This window comes from Poecile atricapillus, chromosome 31, assembly GCF_030490865.1.
Source record: "Poecile atricapillus isolate bPoeAtr1 chromosome 31, bPoeAtr1.hap1, whole genome shotgun sequence".
Lineage (NCBI taxonomy): Eukaryota > Metazoa > Chordata > Aves > Passeriformes > Paridae > Poecile > Poecile atricapillus.
In genome coordinates this window covers 4,395,703-4,416,390 of record NC_081279.1, presented here as the reverse complement: position 1 = coordinate 4,416,390, position 20,688 = coordinate 4,395,703, and the positions used below count along the sequence as shown (strand labels likewise).

General features: G+C 56.5%; 2 protein-coding genes across 2 annotated transcripts; both read left to right on the top strand.

Annotated features, from left to right (window-relative positions):
* The first annotated feature begins 893 nt into the window (after nt 1–893).
* Nucleotides 894–4,401, top strand: BLVRB (biliverdin reductase B). Its single transcript, XM_058859894.1, has 5 exons — nt 894–1,431; nt 2,517–2,678; nt 3,087–3,176; nt 3,519–3,650; nt 4,161–4,401. Exons 1-5 carry the CDS (start codon nt 909–911, stop codon nt 4,331–4,333), a joined length of 1,080 nt encoding a protein of 359 aa, XP_058715877.1. The 5' UTR covers nt 894–908; the 3' UTR covers nt 4,334–4,401.
* An 829-nt stretch (nt 4,402–5,230) lies between these two features.
* On the top strand, nt 5,231–19,734 carry SIPA1L3 (signal induced proliferation associated 1 like 3). Its single transcript, XM_058859897.1, has 22 exons — nt 5,231–5,717; nt 6,705–6,737; nt 9,141–10,325; nt 10,702–10,832; nt 11,294–11,482; nt 11,875–12,049; nt 12,405–12,508; nt 13,001–13,158; nt 13,615–14,221; nt 14,407–14,681; nt 15,011–15,235; nt 15,512–15,616; nt 15,739–15,872; nt 16,043–16,140; nt 16,394–16,584; nt 16,698–16,820; nt 17,113–17,260; nt 17,836–17,992; nt 18,338–18,433; nt 18,867–18,969; nt 19,317–19,401; nt 19,557–19,734. The coding sequence occupies exons 3-22, from the start codon at nt 9,266–9,268 to the stop codon at nt 19,704–19,706; spliced, it is 4,314 nt and encodes a 1,437-aa protein (XP_058715880.1). The 5' UTR covers nt 5,231–5,717; nt 6,705–6,737; nt 9,141–9,265; the 3' UTR covers nt 19,707–19,734.
* The last annotated feature ends 954 nt before the right edge of the window (nt 19,735–20,688 follow it).

Here is a 20,688-nt window from a genome sequence, read left to right as displayed (position 1 = left end):
CCGCTATTCTCGTTATTCCCGTTGCTCTCCCCTTATTCCCGTTATCCCAGCTTCCTGTTATCCCGTTATTCCTGCTGTTATTCCCGCTGTTATTCCCGCTGTTATTCCCGTTATTATTCCCGTTATTATTCCCGCTGTTATTCCCGATGTTATTCCCGTTATTCCCGCTGTTATTCCCGCTGTTATTCCCGCTGTTATTCCCGTTATTATTCCCGTTATTATTCCCGTTGTTATTCCCGCTCTGTCCGGCACTGGCACCGCACGGTGGGATCAGGACCCCACGGACCGGGACAAAACCGGGACCGGGATAAAACCGGGACCGGGACCGGGATCAAACCGGGACCGGGATCAAACCGGGATCAAACCGGGATCGGGATAAAACCGGGACCGGGATCAAACCGGGACCGGGATAAAACCGGGACCGGGATCGGGATCAAACCGGGACCGGGATAAAACCGGGATCGGGATCAAACCGGGATCGGGATAAAACCGGGCCCCGGATAACACCGGGATCGGGACCGGGATCACACGGATTGGGATCCAATGGATCCCTGCAGATCCCTGGGATAACCTGGGCTGGGATAAAATACGGACCGGGATCATCCCATGGATCGGGATCCTGCGGACCGGGATAAAACCGGGATCGGGATCAAACCGGGACCGGAACAAAACCGAAATTGGGATAAAACCGGGACCGGGATCAAACCGGACCGGGATAAAACCGGGACTTCGATCAAACCGTGATTGGGATAAAACCGGGACCGGAACAAAACCGGAATTGGGATAAAACCGGAATCGGGATAAAACCGGGACCGGGATCAAACCGTAATTGGGATAAAACCGGGACCGGAACAAAACCGGGACTAGGATCAAACCGGGATCGGGACTGGGATAAAACCGGGACCGGGATGAAAACCGGGATTGGGATAAAACCAGGACCGGAATCAAACCGGGACCGGGACAAAACCGGGACCGGAACAAAACCGGGACTAGGATCAAACCGGGATCGGGACTGGGATAAAACCGGGACCGGAATCAAACCGGGACCGGGACAAAACCGGGACCGGAACAAAACCGGGATCGGGATCTCATGGATCGGGATCTCATGGATTTGGATCCCGCGGTCCGGGGCGGCTGCACCGGAACGATGCGAACCGAGGCGGTCCCGCCCCGCCCGGGGGTCCCTCCCAGTCCCTCCCAGTCCCTCCCAGTTCCCTCCCAGTCCCTCCCAGTTCCCTCCCAGTCCCGCCCGGGGGCGCGGCCAAAACTCCCCGGTTCGATCCCGGTCCCGGTTCCGGTCCCGGTTCGACCCCGATCCCGGTCCCGGTTCGGTCCGGTCCCGGTTCGGGGTGAGGAGGATGAAGAAGATCGCGATTTTCGGGGCCACCGGCAGAACCGGGCGGGTCACGCTGGGGCTGGCGCTGGAGCAGGGTACGGACACCCCAAAAACGGGATCGGGGACCCCAAAACCGGGACCGGGACCCCAAAAACGGGATCGGGGAGCCCAAAAACGGGATCGGGGAGCCCAAAACCGGGACCGGGACCCGAAAAACGGGATCGGGGAGCCCAAAACCGGGATCGGGGAGCCCAAAAACGGGATCGGGACCCCAAAAACGGGATCGGGGAGCCCAAAACCGGGATCGGGGAGCCCAAAACCGGGATCGGGGAGCCCAAAACCGGGATCGGGACCCGAAAACCGGGATCGGGGAGCCCAAAACCGGGATCGGGACTCGAAAACCGGGATCGGGGAGCCCAAAACCGGGATCGGGACCCGAAAACCGGGATCGGGGAGCCCAAAACCGGGATCGGGGAGACCCCGAAATTGGTTTTGGGGTCCTTCGGAAAGGGGAAGTTCCAGGAGTTTTGGGGTCTCTGGGAATTGGGGCAGTTTTGGGGAATTGGGGCGGTTTTGGGGCGGTTTTGGGAGAATTTGGGGGGATTTTGGCGATTTTGGGGGAATTGGGGCAGTTTTGGAGGCATTGGGGCGGTTTTGGGGGAATTTTGGCGGTTTTGGGGGAATTTTGGCGGTTTTGGGGGAATTTTGGCGGTTTGGGGGGAATTTTGGCGGTTTTGGGGGGGATTTTGGCGGTCTTGGGGGGAATTGGGGCGGTTTTGGGGGGGATTTTGGCGGTTTCGGGGTCCCGGGGAGGTTTGGGGGGGCTGATAAGGTTTATCAGGGGGAGCGCGGGGAGGTTTGGGGGGGCTGGGGGGGATCTGGGGGGGCTGATAAAGGCCTGGGTGGGGGATGGGAGGGGTCTGGGGGGGCTCTGATAAAACCCGGGGGGGGGCTGGGAGGGGCTGAGAGAAAACGGGGGGGTCCTGGGGGGGATTTGGGGGTCCTGGGGGGATATTTGGGGAGTTTGGGGGTTCCTGGGGAGGATTTGGGGGTTCCGGGGGGGTTTTTGGGGATCCCTGGGGGTCTCTGGGGGGGTTTTGGGGATCCCTGGGGGTTTTGGGGATCCCTGGGGGTCTCGAGGGGTTCTCGGAGCCCCCCGTGACCCCCGTGTCCCCCCCAGGGCTGGAGGTGACCGTCCTGGTCCGGGACCCCTCGCGGCTGCCCCCCGGCCCCTCCCCCACGCGGCTGCTGCAGGGGGACGCGCGGGACCCCCGGGCGGTGGGGGAGGCCCTGAGGGGCCAGGAGGGGGTCCTGATCCTGCTGGGCACCGGAACCGACCTCAGTAAGGACCTGAGACCCCCAAAACCCCCCCAAAACCTCCCCCAAACCCCCCTGAGACCCCCAAAACCCTCCCAGGACCCCCTGAAGCCCCCCTGGGCCCCCTGGGACCCCCTGAAACCCCCCCAGGGCCCCCCATCCATCCTCACCCCTCCCCCACCCACCCCCCGTGACCTCTGACCCCATTTGGGGACCCCCCCCCCACCCCTCCCCCAATGGGGGGACCCCCGGAGCTGCCCCGAGGGGAAAAACGGGGAAAAAATGGAGAAAAATGGGAAAAAAATGGGAGGAAAATGGGAGGAACAGGAGGGGGAAAAGGAGAAAAATGGGAAAAATGGGGAAAATGGGGAAAATGGGGAAAATGGGGAAAAAATGCGGAAAAAGGAGAAAAAGAGGTGCCCCTCCCCCCCAGGCCCCACCACGGTCATGTCCGACGCCACCAAAACCATCGTGGAGGCCATGGCTGAGCACGGCGTGCCCAAGGTGGTGGTGTGTCTGTCCGGTGAGACCCCTCCCCAAAATCCACCCCAAAATATCCCAAAATTCACCCAAAATATCCCCAAAATCCACCCGAGGTGGTGGCGTGTCTGTCCGGTGAGACCCCTCCCCAAAACACCACAAAATATCCCCAAATCCACCCAAATCCAGCCCCAAAATCCCCCCCAAAAATAAAAAAAAAAATCCCCAAAATATCCCAAAAAAATCCCTCATAAATTCTGCATAAATCACCTAAAAATCCCCCAAAAATCCTCTATAAATCCCCTAAAAATCCCCTAAAAATCCCCTATAAATTCCCTATAAATCCCCTAAAGCTCCCTGAATTCTCCCTCCCCTGACTCCTCAGCGTTCCTGCTGTGGGAGCCCGAGCGCGTTCCCGAGCGGCTGCGGCCGCTGACCGAGGATCATTCCCGCATGGAGCGGATCCTGCGGCACTCGGGGCTGCGCTGCGTCTACGTCATGCCCCCGCACATCGCCGGTACCCGGGGCACGGGGGAAAAATGGGGGAAAATGGGGAAAAATGGGGGGAAAACTGGGGGAAAACTGGGGGAAAAAATGGGGGGAAAATTGGGGGGAAAAGGGGGGGAAAACTGGGGAAAAAATGGGGAAAAACTTGGGGGAAAATTGGGGGAAAGAATGGGGGGAAAATGAGGGGAAATTGGAGGAAAATTGGGAGATAAAGAGGGAAAAAAAATTGGGGAAAATTGGGCTGAAAAATCTGAAGAAAAGGCAAAATTGGGAGGGAAATGGGAGCGGAAAGAGGAGGAAAAATGGGAAAAAATCAGGGGAAAAAGCGGGAAAAACGTTCCGGGTGATGCCAGGTTTTGGCTGACCCTGCATTTCCACTAATCCCACTTTCCGTGTGATCCCGTTTTTCCGGGCTGATCCCATTTTCCTGGTCTGATCCCGTATTTCCTGGTGTGATCCCGTTTTTCCGGTCTGATCCCGTATTTCCCGGTCTGATCCCGTTTTTATTTCCCCGTTTCAGTGGAGCAGCCGCTCACCGGGGATTACGAGGTCTCGGTGGGCGTGGCGGGCGGGCCGGGATCCTCCCGGCAGATCTCGGCGCTGGATCTCGGACACTTCATGCTCCGCTGCCTCCGGAGCGACGAGTTCGACGGGAAGAGCGTCTACGTCAGCCGCCACTACCCCAAGGAGTAGGGATCCACTTCCGCCAGGATCCGCCACCGGGATCCACCCCCGGGATCCGCCCCCGGGATCCATCCCCGGGATCCACTTCCGCCGGGATCCGCCACCAGGATCCATCCCCGGGATCCACCCCCGGGATCCGCCCCTGGGATCCACCCCCGGGATCCTCCCCTGGGATCCACCCCCGGGATCCACCCCCGGGATCCACCCCCGGGATCCACCGGGATCCACCCCGGGGCTTGGGGGATTCCTTGGGATCGAGTTCCAGGGGCTGGGGGATCCTTTTGGGATTCACGTCCTGGGATCCTCTCGGGATCATCCCAGGGATCCCTCTGGGATCACTCCAGGAATTTGGGGATTCCTTTGGGATTGGCGTCCCGGGATGATCCCAGGGATTGGGGGATCCCCCACTCCCCCCATTCCCAAGGAGATTAAATCCGTGCTTTTCCCGGCCTGGATTTTTCTGTATCTCCTTTGAGGGATCGGGGGGATTTTGGGGCTCCTAGGAGGATTTGGGAGGTTCTGGGAGGTTCTGGGAGGATTTTGGGGATCCTGTGGAGGTTTTGGGGGCTTCCCCCACTCCGGGGCCACCGCGGGGCGCGCCCTGTATGCAAATAAACCCCCGCTCTATGCAAATGAAGCCCCTCCGTGCAAATAGTCCCGCGCTGTATGCAAATGAGGGCGGCCACACCCCTCAGCGCCGTATGCAAATGAAGGTCACCGCCCTCTCATCTGATTGGCCAGGCTGCCGCGATAGGCGGGGCTTGAAGCGAGCACTTCTAATTGGCTGCACGGGGCTCTGCCGTGGCCGCTGATTGGTCCCGGCGCAGCCGTATGTAAATGAAGGGGCTGAAGGGCGGTTTGGGGCCTCCCAGTTTGGGGGGGGCAATTCCCGGTTTGGGAAGGGGGGATCCCAAATTTGAGGTGGTCCCAGTTTGAAGCAGGAGAGGCCCCATTTTGGGGGCTCCCAGTTTACAGAGGTGCCCCCATTTTGGGGGAATCCCCAGTCTGGAGTCTCCCCGCTTTTGGGGGATCCCAAATTTCCCTTCGGCGCCCCCAGTTTAGGGCGGGGAGGCCCCCAAATTCCGGGGGTTCCCGGTTGTTTTCCCCCGGTACCTCAGAGCGGGTCCCGCCCCCTCACGGCGCTCCCCCCTCACACCCGAGCCTGCGGCGCCCCCTGGCGGCTCGGCGGTCTTCCCGCCTTTTCCCAAGCCCCGCCCCTTCGCTTCGGCCGCGCTCGGGCCGCGCTCGGGCCTTTCCGCCGGGACCGGCGGAGACGGCGGAGGGGGGGGGGGGTCTCATTGGCCGGTGCGCTCGCGCCGCCCCCCCTCATTGGCCGCTGCGCTCGCGCCGCTTCCGCCGCGCCCCCCCATTGGCCGCAGCGCTCGCGCCGCCGGTGAGTGACAACCGCGCCCCCCCCTTTCCCCTCAGACCCCCGCCGGGCGCGGGGGTGGCGGGAGGGGGAATTCGCTGCTGCCGCCGCTTCCGCCGTTCTCGGGTAAGGCCCGGTTTTAAGGCCTGAAGAGGGATTTTAGGCCTTGAAAACGGGAGGGCGGCGGCGTTGTGAGGGCCCCGGAACCCTCGAGAATCCCCCCCGGGGCTTTTTCCCGGTGCCCGGCGGGCGCTGCCGGGAGTTGTAGTTCTGAGGGGTGGGGGGGGGGGGGAACCCCTGAGGGAGAGGAGGGGCTCTGAGGGGTTGTTTTGAGCGGGAAATTGGGAATTTTGGGGGGTTCCTGAGGGGATTTGGGGTACCTGAGGGGCTCTGGGGTCGTGTTTTGAGGGGGTGGCGTTTAAGGAGCCTTTGAGTGACAGACTCGGAGCCCCCGAGGGGCTGCTCTGAGGGGAAAACTGTGATTTTGGAGAGAATTGGAGGTTCCGGGAGGGTTCCCGGGATGTTTGGAGGGGAAAACTGGGATTTAGGAGGAATTCGGGGTTTTCGAGGGGTTCACGGGGTGTTTGGAGAGAAAAATTGAGATTTTTTTTGGGGGGGAGGGTGTTTAGTCCCTGAGGGGTTCTGGGGTTGGATTTTGAGGGAAAAATTGTGATTTTTTGGGAGTTTGGGGTTCCTGAGGGGATTTAGGGATTTATTCTGAGGGAAAACAATGTTATTTATGGAGAATTTGGGGTCCCTGAGGGGTTCTGGGGTTGGATTTTGGGGAGAAATTTGTGTTTTGGGCCAGGGTCCCTTTGCCCCCTCCTCAGTTCCTTCTCTCAGCCCCTCAGCCCTGGAAAAAGGGGGAATATTTTGAATTCTGTCCTTGTTTTTTCCACACTTTTTGATTAAAATCCACTAAAAATGCCATGGAAATGATGTAATGATTTCTGTAGTTAATTGTTTTAATTAATATTATTAATTAGTATTAATTTTCTTTCTCTTCCCCAGTGCTCAGCAGGGATTTGGTGCCCTCAGGCTCAGGTAGGGCTGAAAACACCCTCAAAATCACCCAAATTCCACCCAAAAAAAATCCCCAAATCCTTGAAAATCCCCAAAAAATTCAGATTCTTCCAAAAGCCGCAAAATCGTCATCAAAAAAACCAGGAAGTTTTAATTCAATGTAAAATTTCTCTCCCAAATTTGATTTACACACAGAAAAACCTCTGGAAAACACCAAAAAACTTAAAAATCTCCCCCAAAATTCCGATCCTTCAAAAAAATAAAATCCGGACTTTTCCAATAAATCCCAAAACGCTTCCAAAATTCCAATTTCATCCCTTAAAAAATTCTACCCCAAAGTTCAGAATTTCCCCAGAATTCTGCTGGAAAAACCCAGAAATCTCCTCCCAAAAAAGCCCCAAAATATCCCAGAAATCCCCAAAAAACATCCCAGAGTCCCCAAAATTCCAAATCTCCCCTCAAAAATTCCCAAAATTCCCAACCTCACCCCCCAAAATCCCCCCAAGCCCCAATTAACAAACCCTCCCCTAATTAACGCCTCCCTCATTATGCAAATGACCTCCAGGTGCTTTTTGGGGTCCCCCTTTTTCCCATTTCTCCCTTTTCCCGTTTCCCCTTTTCCCATTTTTTCCCCCCAAAATCCTGGGCAGCCCCTGGGGCCCCTGGTTAATGAGTCCCTGATTAATTAATCCCTCGTTAATGAGCTCCCGGCCTGACCTCGTTACGGGAGGGGGCCCCTGGCCCCTTCGGGGGGGTTGGGATCGGGGCTTTTCCCGGATTTTGGGGGTTTTTGGGAATTCTTTGGGAATTTTGAGGTTGAATTTGGGGATTTTTGGGGTTAATTTGGGGTTTCTTGGGATTAATTTGGGGTTTTTGGGAGTTCTTTGTGGATTTTGGGGGTTTTTGAGATTAATTTGGGTTTTTGGGAGTTGTTTGAGGCTTTTTGGGAATTCTTTGAGATTTTGGGGAATTCTTGGTGAATTTTTGGGAATTCTGTTTTAATTTTAGGAATTGACTCTTCATTCCAGGAGATTATTTATTTTTTGGGAATTGATTTCTTACTTTTTAGGAGTTTTTGCTTTTTTGAGGATTTATTCTCAGTTTCCATGAATTTATTCCCCATTTTTAGGAATTTTTCCCTGATTTTTGAGGATTTTTTTTTTTTCCCCTTTTCCCACCTCATCCCTCATTTCCCTCATTCCCAACTTTTTTCCCAACCCCCTCCTGCTGATTTTCCCGGAAAAACTCCCGGAAAAACCAAAAAAACCCCCAAATTTCCCCATTTTCCCTCATTTCAACCCCAAATTCCTTCAGAATTCCAGGAATTCCTGCTCAAAACCTTCCTCCTTCTCCTCCAATCCTGGGAATTCTCCGGGAATTCTTAATGAAGAACCCCAATTAACCAAAGGTTGGGGGGGGCGGAGCTTTCCTTAACGAGCTCCGGAATTAACGAGCTCCCCCTTTTCCTCTGGGGGAAAATCCCGGGATTTTGGCTCCTTCCTCCCCCTCTGGAACCTTTTCCCAGCATTCCCGGAATCCCTGGACTTCAGGCAGGTGGGAATTCGCCGGGATTTGGGAAGGCTGACGAAGATTTGGGCTTAATTAACGTTAATTAAGGCGGCGCCATCAGCCAAAGCCGCGGCGGGGCCCGGTTTTATCCCAGTGTTTTATCCCAGTTTTTTTCCCGGTTTTATCCCGGTTTTTCCAGCTTTTTTCCAGCTTTTTTTCCCTGTCGTTATTAATTAGAACAATCTCCTTTAATCCCTCATTAATTAATCACCGATTCAACAACTCCTTAATGAATTAACTCCTTAATTTCCACTCCTTTCAGGCTCTTTTCTCCTTTATTCCCAATTTTTTTTGGGATGTTTTCATCCTAAAAAAAAAAAAAAAAATCTTGGAATTCTTTTCCCCCTTGGAGAAACAACCCCCGGGCTCGTGGAGGAATTAAAGCTCAATAAAAGCTCATTAAGAGCTCGTTAAGTTTTAATTGCCCCGAGCTGAGGCCGCGGGTGGGGTGGAAAGAGTTAAAATTTCCTCGGATTTATCAGAAATCTTGGAGTTAATGATTAAATCGCTCCCTTTTCTCCTTCCGGGAGAATTCCCAGGGAAACAAATCCAGGAATCCCAAGGCATTCCAAGACTTCCGGAAATCCCCGGATCTGCGATGGATCCGACCCCAACTCCTCATCCTCGTTTCCCCCTAAAACCCTGGAATTCCGATTTTCCTGGGAATCCCCATCCCATTAATCCTCTGCTTTCCCCCCCAGAATTCCAGGATTTTGGGGGGGGGGGGTGAATTCCCAGAATTTTTTTGAGTAATTCCCAGGTTTTTTTTTTTGGAATTCCAGGATTTTGGGGGGATGAATTCCCAGATTTTTTTGGGAATTCCCATCCCGTTAATGCTCCTCTTTCCCCCCCTAGAATTCCCGCCATGCGCCGCCGCCGCCGCTCCGGCCTCTTCCCGCCGCTCATCCCGGAATTCCCGGCTTTTCCTGCCTCCGTCCCGGCTTCGCCATGAGCTCCCTCCTGCCATTCCCGCCGGGATCATGAATTCCCAGCGCTCCGACATTCCCAGCGTTCCCAAGATGGGCGTCCGGGCCCGCGTGGCCGAGTGGCCGCCGCGCTCCAAAGATTCCAGGGATTCTCCCGGCCCTTCCCGGAGCTTCCCGGGCGGCCAATCCGCCCTCAAAGCCTTTCCCCGCCCGGCCCGGCGCCCCGCCCCGCATTCCAAGGAGGTGGAATTCCAGGAGGGATTCCCGGGAATGCCGCTGCGGCAGCGGAGCAGCAGCGAGGTGACGCTGAGCGAGTGCGATCCCGAGGAAACCCCGGAAACGCGCGGGAGCTCCGCCGGCGCCGCCGGACTCTTCCGGGAATACGGCAGCACCTCTTCCATCGACATCCAGGGAATTCCCGAGCAGAGCTTCTTCGAGATGCTCAACGAGTTCCGGACTAAGAAACCGGAATTTTCCGGGATCAAAGCGGAAAACCGGGAAGAGCCCCCGCAGTCCAAGGAGAAACCGCGCCGGCGCTGCCTGAAAAACGACGACTCCATCTTCAAAAAGCTCCGCAATCCCCGGCACGACCCCGATCCCAAAGATCCCGACGATTCCCGCCTTCCCGAGCCGGGAAAGTCTTGGATTTGCCGGAAAAGTTTCGCTCATTTCGACGTCCAGAGCATTTTCTTCGAGGCCGTTTCTCCGGGAATCGCCGGGACCCAGCGGCGGAACACGACCACCGGCGCTTCCGCCGCCTCCGCCGGCTCCGATCCCGCCTTTTCCAGCACCGAGGACCTGAATTCCAAGGAAAACCTGGAGCAGGATCTGGGGGACAACACCAGCAACGAGCTGCTGCTGAGCTGCCCCCACTTCCGCAACGAGATCGGCGGCGGCGCCGGGGAACGCGACGTCAGCTTCTCCAAATCGGCCTCTCCGGCCGCTCCCGGCGTTTTCACCGAGTGCGGCCACGTCGGGAAGCCGACCAACGCCGGGATCTCCGTCCTGGAGTTCCCCAAGGAGCAGCAGAGGAATCCGGAAAGGCTCCGGAATTACAGCGTGGAGCACGTGGATTTGGGAGCGCGCTACTACCGGGATTATTTCCATGGGAAAGGTTTGGGAATCTCCAGAGGGAATGGAGGGGTGGGATTTGCCCCGTCCTCAAATTCTGTCGTTTCCTCTTCTTGAGCTTCCTCAAATTCCCTCTTTTCCCAGTTCTTCCCATTTTTTTTCCCTGAATTCCTCACATTTTCTCCCGTTTCCCTTCATTTTTCCTGCATTTTTTCCCTCCATTATTCCCCAAATTTTCCCCATTTTTCTATGAATTCTGCCCCTTTTTTTCCTGAATTTTCCCCCCATTTTTTCCTGAATTTTCCCCCCATTTTTCCCTGAATTTTCCCCCCTTTTTCCCCTGAATTTTTTCCCCATTTTCCCCCCAATTCCCCCATTTCCCCCCCTCCAATTCCCATTTTTCCCGCTTTTCCCCCCAGAACATTCCAACTATTTTGGCGTGGACGAGAAGCTGGGCCCGGTGGCCGTCAGCATCCGCCGGGAAAAGCTGGAGGAGCCTTCGGATCACGGCCCCCAATTCCAGCACCGCCTCATCTTCCGCACCAGCCAGGTCCCAACCGGCCGGGAACGCCGCCGGAATTCCGGGAAAAAACGGGATTGGGGAGCGTCGGAAACACCGGGGGTGACCGGGAGAATTCCGGCCTCAAAGATTGAATCGAGCCCTTGGAATTCCCAAATCCCAGAATCCCCCAAAATCCAAAACCTTGGAATTTGGATGTTTGTCCCCATGGAAATTCCTTGGGAAAAACCTGGGAAATGCTGGATTTGGTTCCGGGAAAATTCCCAAAAAATGCCCTGGAATTGGTGGATTTATCCCCAAGAAAATTCCCAGAAATTCCGGAGCCGTTCCTGCTCCGGCTTTGAGGATTCTTGGGGGAAAATTCCCTCAATTTCGGGATAAAATTCCCACAATTTTGCAATAAAAATTCCCACAATTTTGCGATAAAATTCCCACAATCCATCCCGGATTTCTTTCCCGCTTTTGATCCCGGATTTTTCCCGTTTTTCCAGCTGCCCACGCTCCGAGGCTCCATCCTGGAGGACGCCACCCCCAGCGCGTCCAAGGCCGGCTCCATCCGGGGGATCCCGCTCCGGGACGTGCTGGAATTCGTCGTTCCCGAGCTCAACATCCACTGCCTGCGGATGGCGCTGGCCACGCCCAAGGTCCCCGAGCAGCTGCTCAAGCTGGACGAGCAGGGGGTGAGAATTCCCGGGATTTCGGGGAATTTCTGGGAATTTTTTGGGATTTTTTTTTTTATTTTCTGGGGATTTTTTTTTATTTTCTGGGATTTTTTGGGGGAATTTTCTGGGATTTTTGGGGAAATTTTTTGAGGGTTTTTTTTTGGATTTTCTGGGGATTTTTGGGGGTAATTTCTGGGATTTGGGGGGGATTTTTTTGGGGGAAATTCCTGGGATCTTCTGTGATTCCTTGGATTTGCCATTTTTTCGGGGGTGTGATTTATTGGGATTTCCTGCAATTCCAGTAATTCCCGCCACCACCCAATCCCAACCATCCCACAACCCCAAACCCCACCCCACATCCCGAATCTCCCCCGGATCCCTCGGAACACGGAATTGCCGTTTTCCCGCAGCTGTGCCGGCGGCACAAGGTGGGAATTCTGTACTGCCGGGCGGGGCAGAGCTCGGAGGAGGAGATGTACAACAACGAATCCGCCGGGCCCGCGCTCGACGAGTTCCTGACGCTCCTGGGAGAGAAAGTTTCCCTCAAATCCTTCCCCAAGTACGCGGCGCAGCTCGACACCAAGAGTGAGTGCTGGCTCTTCCCGGGATCCCAAGAATTGGGGGATCCCAAAGGTTGAAGGATCCCAAGGGTTGAAGGATCCCAAGGGTTGAAGGATCCCAAAGATTGGGTGGAAGATTCCAGAAGTTTGGGGATCCCAAGGGTTGAAGGATCCCAGGAAAGGATCCCAAGAGTTCAGGGATCCCAAGGGTTTGAAGGATCGATCCCAAAGGTTGGGTGGAAGATCCCTGAGATTGGGGGATCCCAAGGGGGGAAGGATCCCGAGAGTTTGGGGCAATCCCGGGGGTTGGGTGGTCCCAGTTGGACCCCAAGAGCGAGATTTGGGATTTCACCGGATTCGCTTTTCCCGCTTTTCCGCAGCCGACTCGACGGGCACGCACTCGCTCTACACCACGTACCAGGACTACGAGATCATGTTCCACGTGTCCACCATGCTGCCCTACACCCCCAACAACCGCCAGCAGGTACCGCCGGAAGATCCCGGGAATTCCTGGGAATCCGCTCCCCGGAGATCGGCGCGTCCCAGGGCTTGGGGGGGGCCCAGAAATCCGGGAATCCCAAGGGTTGGGTGGAAGATCCCAGGGTTGGTTGAGGGATCCAAGGGTTGGAGGATCCCTGAGGTCAGAGAATCCCAAGGGTTCCAGGAATCCGGAAATCCAAGGATCCCAAGGATTGGGTGATCCCAAGGATTGGGTGATCCCAAGGATTGGTTGATCCCAAGGATTGATGGATCCCATGGATTGGTTGATCCCAAGGATTGATGGATCCCATGGATTGGACGATCCCAAGGGTTGAAGGATCCCAAAAGTTGGTCGATCCCAAAAGTTGTTTGATCCCAAGGATCGCAGCCTCCCAAGAACCGAACGATCCCAAACCTTACTGGGACCCCCCCAAATCTTCATCCCACCCATTCCCAATCCCTTTCTTTTCCTTCCCCCAACCTTTCCCGTTCCCAGCTGCTCCGGAAGCGCCACATCGGCAACGACATCGTCACCATCATCTTCCAGGAGCCGGGCGCGCTGCCCTTCACGCCCCAGAACATCCGCTCCCACTTCCAGCACGTCTTCATCATCGTCCGCGCCCACCAGCCCTGCTCCGACAGCGTCTCCTACAGGTGGGTCCCTCTGGATACCCCCTGGATTCCCTCTGGATACCCCGGATCCTTCTGGATCCCCCCCGGAAAAAATCCTGGAAAAAATCCTGCAAAAATCTTGAAAAAATTGGCAAAAATCTGGGAAAAATACCATAAAAATCCCACAGAAAATTTCCCCAAGTATCACTCAAAAATCCCACAAAAAATTCGTGAAAAATCTCGCAAAAATGTCATCAAAAGTTCCTTAAAAATCCTGCAGAAAATTCCTTAAAAATCCTGCAAAAAATTCCTCAAAAATCACATAAAAAATCCTGAAAAAAATCTTAAAAAAATCTGTAAAAATCCCCCCAAACCCTCTCAAATCCCCCCAAAAATCCCCCCGAAAACCCCTCAAACCCCCCAAAATCCCCCCAAAATCCCCCCAAAACCCCCTCAATCCCCCCCAGCCCCCCTCACATTCCCGTTTTCCCCGCCCAGCGTGGCCGTCACCCGCTCCAAGGACGTCCCTCCCTTCGGGCCCCCGCTGCCCCCGGCCGGCGTCACCTTCCGCCGCTCCGAGCTCTTCCGCGCCTTCCTGCTGGCCAAGGCCATCAACGCCGAGAACGCCGCGCACAAATCGCACAAGTTCCGCACCATGGCCACGCGCACGCGCCACGAGTACCTGCGGGACCTGGCCGAGAACTACGCCAGCGGCACCCCCCTGGACACGGCCGGCAAGTTCAACCTCATCTCCTTGGCTTCCAAGAAGAAGGAGAAGTCCAAGGCGCGGCCGTCGGCGGAGCTGGACAGCGCCGGCGCCGTCTCCTGGCGCGTTTCCGCCTCGGATTTCGGCCGGGGCGGGGCGGAGATCCCGTGCGTGCTGGGGATCTCCAAGGAGTTCGTGGTCCTGGCGGATCTGGCGGCCAAGGAAGTGGTTTTTAATTGTTTCACCGGGGACGTGATCGGCTGGAGCGCCGAGGGGGCTGCGCTCAGGATCTACCACGGCCGCGGGGACCTGGTGAGCGTCCGCGCCGGCGCCGACGGAGCCGAGGGAGCCGAGGGATCCGGGCTGGAGGAGGTGAAGGAAATCGTGCAGAGGCTCAAGGTGAGGGGGAATCGGGAAAAATCCGGGATTTTGGGGGGAAAATCGTGGGAGAGGGGAAAATGAGGAAAAGTTCCCATCTTTTTGGGATTCTGTTTGGGATCGGGGGATTTCTGATCCTGTGCAGGGGTTTGGGGGGGATTTCTGGAATTTGGGGGATTTTGTGCGATTTGGGGAGTTTTTTGCAGGCCACCACTCCGGGCTGTGCCACGGTGGACATGACGCTGCGGCGGAACGGGCTGGGCCAGCTGGGCTTCCACGTTCACCCCGACGGCTCCGTGGCCGAGGTGGAGGAGTACGGCTTCGCCTGGCAGGCCGGGCTGCGCCGCGGCAGCCGCCTGCTCGAGGTGTGCAAGGTGGCGGCCGTGGCGCTGAGCCACGAGCAGATGATCGACCTCCTGCGCACCTCGGTCACCGTCACCGTGGTCATCGCGCCGCCGCACGACGACGGCACGCCCCGGAGGTGGGCGGGGCTTCGGGGGGGTTGGGTGGCGATGGCGGCGTTTCGGGGGTGGCCTTGGGGACGTCTTGGTGTCCTGGGTGCCCTGGGTGCCATCTTGGTGCCTTCTTGGTGTCCTTGGTGCTCTTGGCGCCATTCCGGTGCCATTGGTGCCACCTGTCCCCGTCCCACCTGTCCCCATCTCACCTGTCCCTGTCCCCATTCCCGTTGTTCCCGTTGTTCCCGTTGTTCCCGTTGTCCCCGTTGTTCCCGTTGTTCCCGTTGTTCCCGTTGTCCCCGTTGTTCCCGTTGTTCCCATTCCGGTTGTTCCGAGGCCGCCGCTGTTCCCTCAGGGCTTGGTCGGAGGCGCTGCCGGGGCCGGTGGAGCCCAAGGCGGATCCGGAGCCGTTCCCGGAGCCGTTCCCGGAGCCGTTCCCGGATCCTTTCCCGGAGCCGTTCCCGGGAGCTTTCCGGGCCCCGTTCCGGAGCGGGCCGGGCTGGCACCGCGGCGGCGCCAAACGAGCGCCGGCCCCGCCCGGAGCCGCGCACCGCGAACCTCAGCCCGGCCACGGCAAGAGGTGAATCCTGGGAATCCCCAAATCCTGGGATTCCGGTCCCCCCAAATCCCCCCGAAATTCCTGGGATTCCTCCCAAAAGTCCCCCCCAGAATCCCCAGGAATCCCCCCAAAATCCTGGGATTTGGTTCCCCTCGGTTTCCTCCCAAAATTCCTGGAATTCCCTCCAAAATTCCCAGAATTGCCCCCAAAATTCTCAGGATTCCCCCCAGTTTTTCCCCTCAATTTTTTAATTTCCCTCAATTTTCCCCAATTTTCCCTGATTTTCCCATTTTCCAGGCCCCTGAGTTTCCCGGAGTCGCCTCATTCCGGTGGCTCCTCCGCCTTCCGCCAACCTTCCGGAAGCTTCTCCGCACCGGGAAGTGCTAAAGGGCCCCCGGAAAGGTGGGAAAATCGGGGGGAAATGGGGAAAAATTGGGAAAACAGGAAATAAGGGGGGCAAATGGGGGGAAATTGGGATTTTTCCAGGTGCGGGATCCCCAGAATTCCCAATTTTTTCCCGGCAGGCCGCAGAGGGGGGCGGCGTTCCCGGCAGAGCCACATCCCGGGAATCCCGGGAATTCTGGGAATTCTGGGAATTCCGGCCACGCCGAGGCCGCTGGGATGGGACACGAGGGCGGCGCCGAGAGGCTCAAGGCAGGTACGGAAATTCGGGAATGGGGAGGGAATTCGGGATTGGGGCAGGAATTTTGGGATCGGGGCTCGGGATCAGGGGTGGGAACGGCGCCATCCAGATCCCATTCCCAATCCCAAATTCCCGAATTTCCGGTCGCATTCCCCACATTCCCGATCCCGTTCCGGTGCTTCCAGAGCCCCTCTGGCACATCCCGGCTCCGGCGCGGATTCCCGGGAAGCGCCCGGCGCGTCCCGAGCCCGGCGGGAAGGATTCCCCCAACCGCCTGGCCAAGGTGAGAGCCCGCTCCCAGAATTCCCAAAAAAACCCCGGAATTCCCAAAAAATCCCCCAAAAACCCTCTGGAATCCCCTGAGAAATCCCAGAATTCTCCCAAAATCCCTGGAATTCCCAAAACATCCGCCAAAAATCCCCCCAAACCCCTCAGAATTGCCCAAATCCCTCCGGAATTCCGGGGATTTTTGGGCTCTGGCCCCTCTGGAATTCCCGGAATTCCCGGAATTCCCGGAATTCCCGCTGTTCCCGCAGCAGGAGCCGCCCCATCCCAGCCCCTCGTCCCTGTCCAGCTCCGCCTCCAGCGAGGCCGAGCCCGACTCCGGCGATTCCCAGAATTCCCGGAAAGGCTCCCGAGGGCCCTGGAATTCCCAGAAAAGCTCCAAGGATTCGGCTCCCGGCAAATCCGGGAATTCCGCCCTTCCCGAGGTTTTCCAAGCCACCAGGTGGGACCCGCAGCCAAATTCCTGCTTTTCCTTTGGTTAAAAATTCCCAGTTTTCTGTTAAAATTCCCGTGGTTTTTTTTCTTTTTTTTAAATTCCCCATTTTCTCACACCAGGCCTCTCGGTGCTTCCCAGATTTCGGCTCCGGCTCCCAAATCCGGCTTTTCCCAAAGGCCGGGAAGAGCCAAAGGCGCCGCCCCCGGCTGGAGGCGCCCGGACGAGCCCCCAGAGCACAAAAGGTCCCGGCGGAATTCCAGGAAAAAACGGGATTTGGGAGAGGAAAATGGGGATTTTTGAGGGAAAATTGGAGTTTGGGAGGGGAAATTTGGGATTTCAGATCTTGGAAAGGAGAAATTCAGGGAAAAACTGGGATTTTGGGGGAAAAATGGGGATTTGGGAGGGGAAATGGGGATTTGGATGGATTTTGATGAATTTTAATGGGATTTTGATGGGATTTCCCGGGATTTTGGTTGGATTTCCCCTGGAATTCCCATGGAATTCCCATGGAATTCCAGGGATTTCCCCCCCCAGCCAGGTGAACGTGTTCGGGCAGCCGCGGCTCCGGGCGTCCCTGCGCGATCTCCGCTCCCCCCGGCGCCTCCCCAAATCCTCCATCGAGGACGACCTCAAGCGCCTGATCCTGATGGACAATTCCTGCCCCGAGCCCGAGCCCGCCCCGGTGAGAGCCCAGGATTCCCAACATTCCCACAATTCCCACAATTCCCAACATTCCCACAATTCCCAACCCCTCCCGGCCCTTTAAATCCCCCCCAAAACCGGAAATTCCCAATTTTTCCACCCCCAAAATGGGAATTTTTGCCATTTTTTAGGAGCGGAAAGTTGGAATTCCCCATTTCTTTCCTGAAATTCCCCCAGAATTCCCAAAATTCCCCCAATTCCCAGCCCCTCCCATGCAGGAATTTCCCAGTTTTAGCGCCAAAAATGGGAAAAATTCCGATTTCAGGTGAAAAAAACGGGAATTCTGTCATTTTTGTTGGAAAAAACCCGGAATTTTCTCAATGTCAATGGAAAAAAATTCGGAATTTCCCCGTTTTTAATGGAAAAATTCAGGAATTCCCCGTTTTTATTGAGAAAAAACCCGGAAACGCCTCGATTTCAATGGAAAAAATCAGGAATTCCCCGGTTTTGCCGGGAAAATCTTGGGAATTCCCTGTTTTCTTGGGATGGGAACGGCCGGGGCGGGTTTGGGGATTCCCGGGATGCCGGGAATGTTGGGAATTCTGGGAATTGCAGGCGCTGCCCAGGACGCTGTCGGACGAGAGCCTCTGCGGGGGGCGCGGCCCCTCCCCCACCCCGCGGCGGGAGATTCCCAAGGATTTCCCGGGAAGCGCCGGGAGCGGCACCCGGACCCTGCCCGGCCGCAGCGGCCACCACGGGACCGGGAAAACGGGTACGGAAAAACGGGAACGGCCGGGAATGGCAGGGGGGGATTGGGGAATTTTTTTGGAATTTCTTGAGGATTTATTTTGGAATTTTTTGGGATTTTTTGGGATTTTTTTTGAGAGTTTTTTGGGAGTTTTTGGGGGGATTTAGGAGGGATTTTTAGGGAATTTTTGGGAATTTTTTGGGTGAGATTTTGGGGGCAAATTTGGGAGTTTTGAGGAATTTTGAGGGGCATTTAGAGGGAATTTGGGAAGTAAAATGGAATTTTTGAGGGCATTTGGGGGAATTTTGGTTTGGAATTCGTTGGGATTTGAGGAATTTCGGGAATTTTGGGAATTCTGGGCGTTCCCAGGGGCCGTGGGGCGTCTGGAGCCGGGGCTGATCCCGCTGCCGGACACGGCCGGGCTGGAGTGGGCGACGCTGGTGAGCGCGGCCAAGGCCTACGAAGGTGAGAGGGGAAAAAAACGGGGAAAAAACGGGAATTTGGGATCTGGAAAAAAATGGGAATTTGGGATCTGGAAAAAAATGGGAATTGGGGATCCTGAAAAATGGGAAAAAAACCGGGGATTTGGGATCCCGAAAAATGGGAATTGGGGATCCAGAGAAACAGGAAAAAGGTGGGAATTCAGGATCCCAAAAACTGGGAAAAATGGGAATTTGGGGTGGATTTGGGCGAATTTTTGGGGTGATTTTGGGGCTATTTCAGGCGGTTTTGGGCTGTTTTGGGGTGATTTTGGGTGTTCTTTGGCTGATTTTGGGTGGTTGTGGATGATTTTGGGTGTTTTTGGGGTGATTTTGGGTGTTTTTGGGGTGATTTTTGGGAGTTTTTGGGGTGATTTTTAGGAGTTTTTGGGAGTTTTTGGGTGTTTTTGCTGTTCCAGTGCAGCGCGCCGTGTCCCTGTTCTCGCTGACCGACCCCGCCCTGAGCCCGGAGCCGCCCCCCGCCCCTCCCCCACCCCGGGGGGCGCCCCTCCCCCCCCTCAGGTACCCCCAAAATCCGGGATGGGGGAGGGGAGGAATGGGGGAAGGGAAGTGAAATCTGGGAGGGGATTTGGGGGGAAAAAATGGGAATTTGGGGGGGGGAAAAAATGGGAATTTGGGGGTTTTAGGGTTGGTTTGGGAGGGAATTTGGGGAGATTTGGGGGATTTGGGGGAAGAAAATGGGGAATTTGAAGGGATTTGGGGGCTTTAGGGAAGGAATTTGTGGGAAAAAAATTGAAATTTTGGGGGGGTTTTGAGCCGGTTTTTTTCCATCATTTTGGGTCGTTTTGGGGCTTTTTTCCCCTTTTTTTTCCATTCCTGCCCCTCCCAATCCCAAATTTCCCCCCCAGCCCCTCCCCCGCCCCCCTGGATCTCCCGGGAAAAGTTTCCCAGTTGGAAGCGATGCTGAAGCAGCTCCACAGCGACCTGGAGAAGGTGAGGGGCAGCCAAAATCCCCTTGATTCCCCCCAAAATCCCCATTTCCCCATCCAAAATCCTCATTTTCTCCCCCAAATCCCCCTTTTCCCCCCCCCCCCCCCCGCGTTCGAACATTCCCGGATTTTCCCGGAATTCCCGGATTTTCCCCCCAGGAGAAGCAGGACAAGGTTTTCCTGCAGGCCGAGGTGGCCAACCTGCGGCAGAACAACCGGCGGCTGCAGCAGGAATCGAGCTCGGCCGCGCGGCAGCTCCGGCGCTTCGCCAGGATCTTCTCGGGAGCCCCGGAGCACCCGGAGCCGTGACGGGATCCACTGGGATCCACTGGGATCCATTGGGATCCATCGGGATCCACCGGGACAGAGAGATCCCCCTGGATCTGTGACATTCCCATCGGGATCCGCAGCTCCGGCGCTTCGCCAGGATCTTCTCGGGAGCTGCGGAGCACCCGGAGCCGTGACGGGATCCACTGGGATCCACTGGGATCCACCGGGATCCATCGGGATCTATCGGGATGGGGAAATCCCCCTGGATCTGTGACATTCCCATCGGGATCCACAGCTCCGGCGCTTCGCCAGGATCTTCTCGGGAGCTCCGGAGCACCCGGAGCCATGACGGGATCCTGAGGGATCCATCGGGATCCACTGGGATCCATCGGGACGGGGAAATCCCCCTGGATCTGCGACATTCCCATCGGGATCCGCAGCTCCGGCGCTTCGCCAGGATCTTCTCGGGAGCCCCGGAGCACCCGGAGCCGTGACGGGATCCACTGGGATCCATCGGGATCCATCGGGACGGGGAAACCCCCCTGGAATTGTGATGGATCCCACTGGGATCGGCGGCTCTCCAGAGCCCTGGGAGGATCCGGAGGGGCCTGGGATCCACCAGGATCCATTTGGGATCCCTTGGGATCGGTTTGGGCTCTGGGATCCATTTGGGATCCATTTGGGATCAGTTTGGGGTCTGGGATCCGTTTGGGATCCGTTTGGGATCCATTTGGGATCCGTTTGTTTGGATCCGTTTGGGGCCGGGGTTTGGATCTGCGGGATCCCAGCCCAGAATTCCCACAGAACATTCCGGAAGGACCCGGGACCTTCCCGACGGGATCCAGAACATTCCAGAGGGACCTGGAACATTCCAGAGGGAGCCGGAACGTTCCAGAACTTTTCCAAAGGGGACCAAGGAAATCCAGGGGGATCCGGAACCTTCCTGAGGGATCCAGGACGTTCCAGGGAATTCCAGGAGCTTCCAGAGGGATCCAGAACATTCCAAAGAGATTCCAGAACT

Coding starts and splice junctions, on each gene's coding strand:
- BLVRB (XM_058859894.1), top strand. CDS start 909: ATGAAAACCGGGATTGGGATAAAACCAGGACCGGAATCAAACCGGGAC. Junction 3,177..3,518: donor GGTGGTGGTGTGTCTGTCCG/GTGAGACCCCTC, acceptor CTGACTCCTCAG/CGTTCCTGCTGTGGGAGCCC. Junction 3,651..4,160: donor CATGCCCCCGCACATCGCCG/GTACCCGGGGCA, acceptor TCCCCGTTTCAG/TGGAGCAGCCGCTCACCGGG.
- SIPA1L3 (XM_058859897.1), top strand. CDS start 9,266: ATGAATTCCCAGCGCTCCGACATTCCCAGCGTTCCCAAGATGGGCGTC. Junction 14,682..15,010: donor GACGACGGCACGCCCCGGAG/GTGGGCGGGGCT, acceptor CTGTTCCCTCAG/GGCTTGGTCGGAGGCGCTGC. Junction 17,993..18,337: donor CCACGGGACCGGGAAAACGG/GTACGGAAAAAC, acceptor GGGCGTTCCCAG/GGGCCGTGGGGCGTCTGGAG.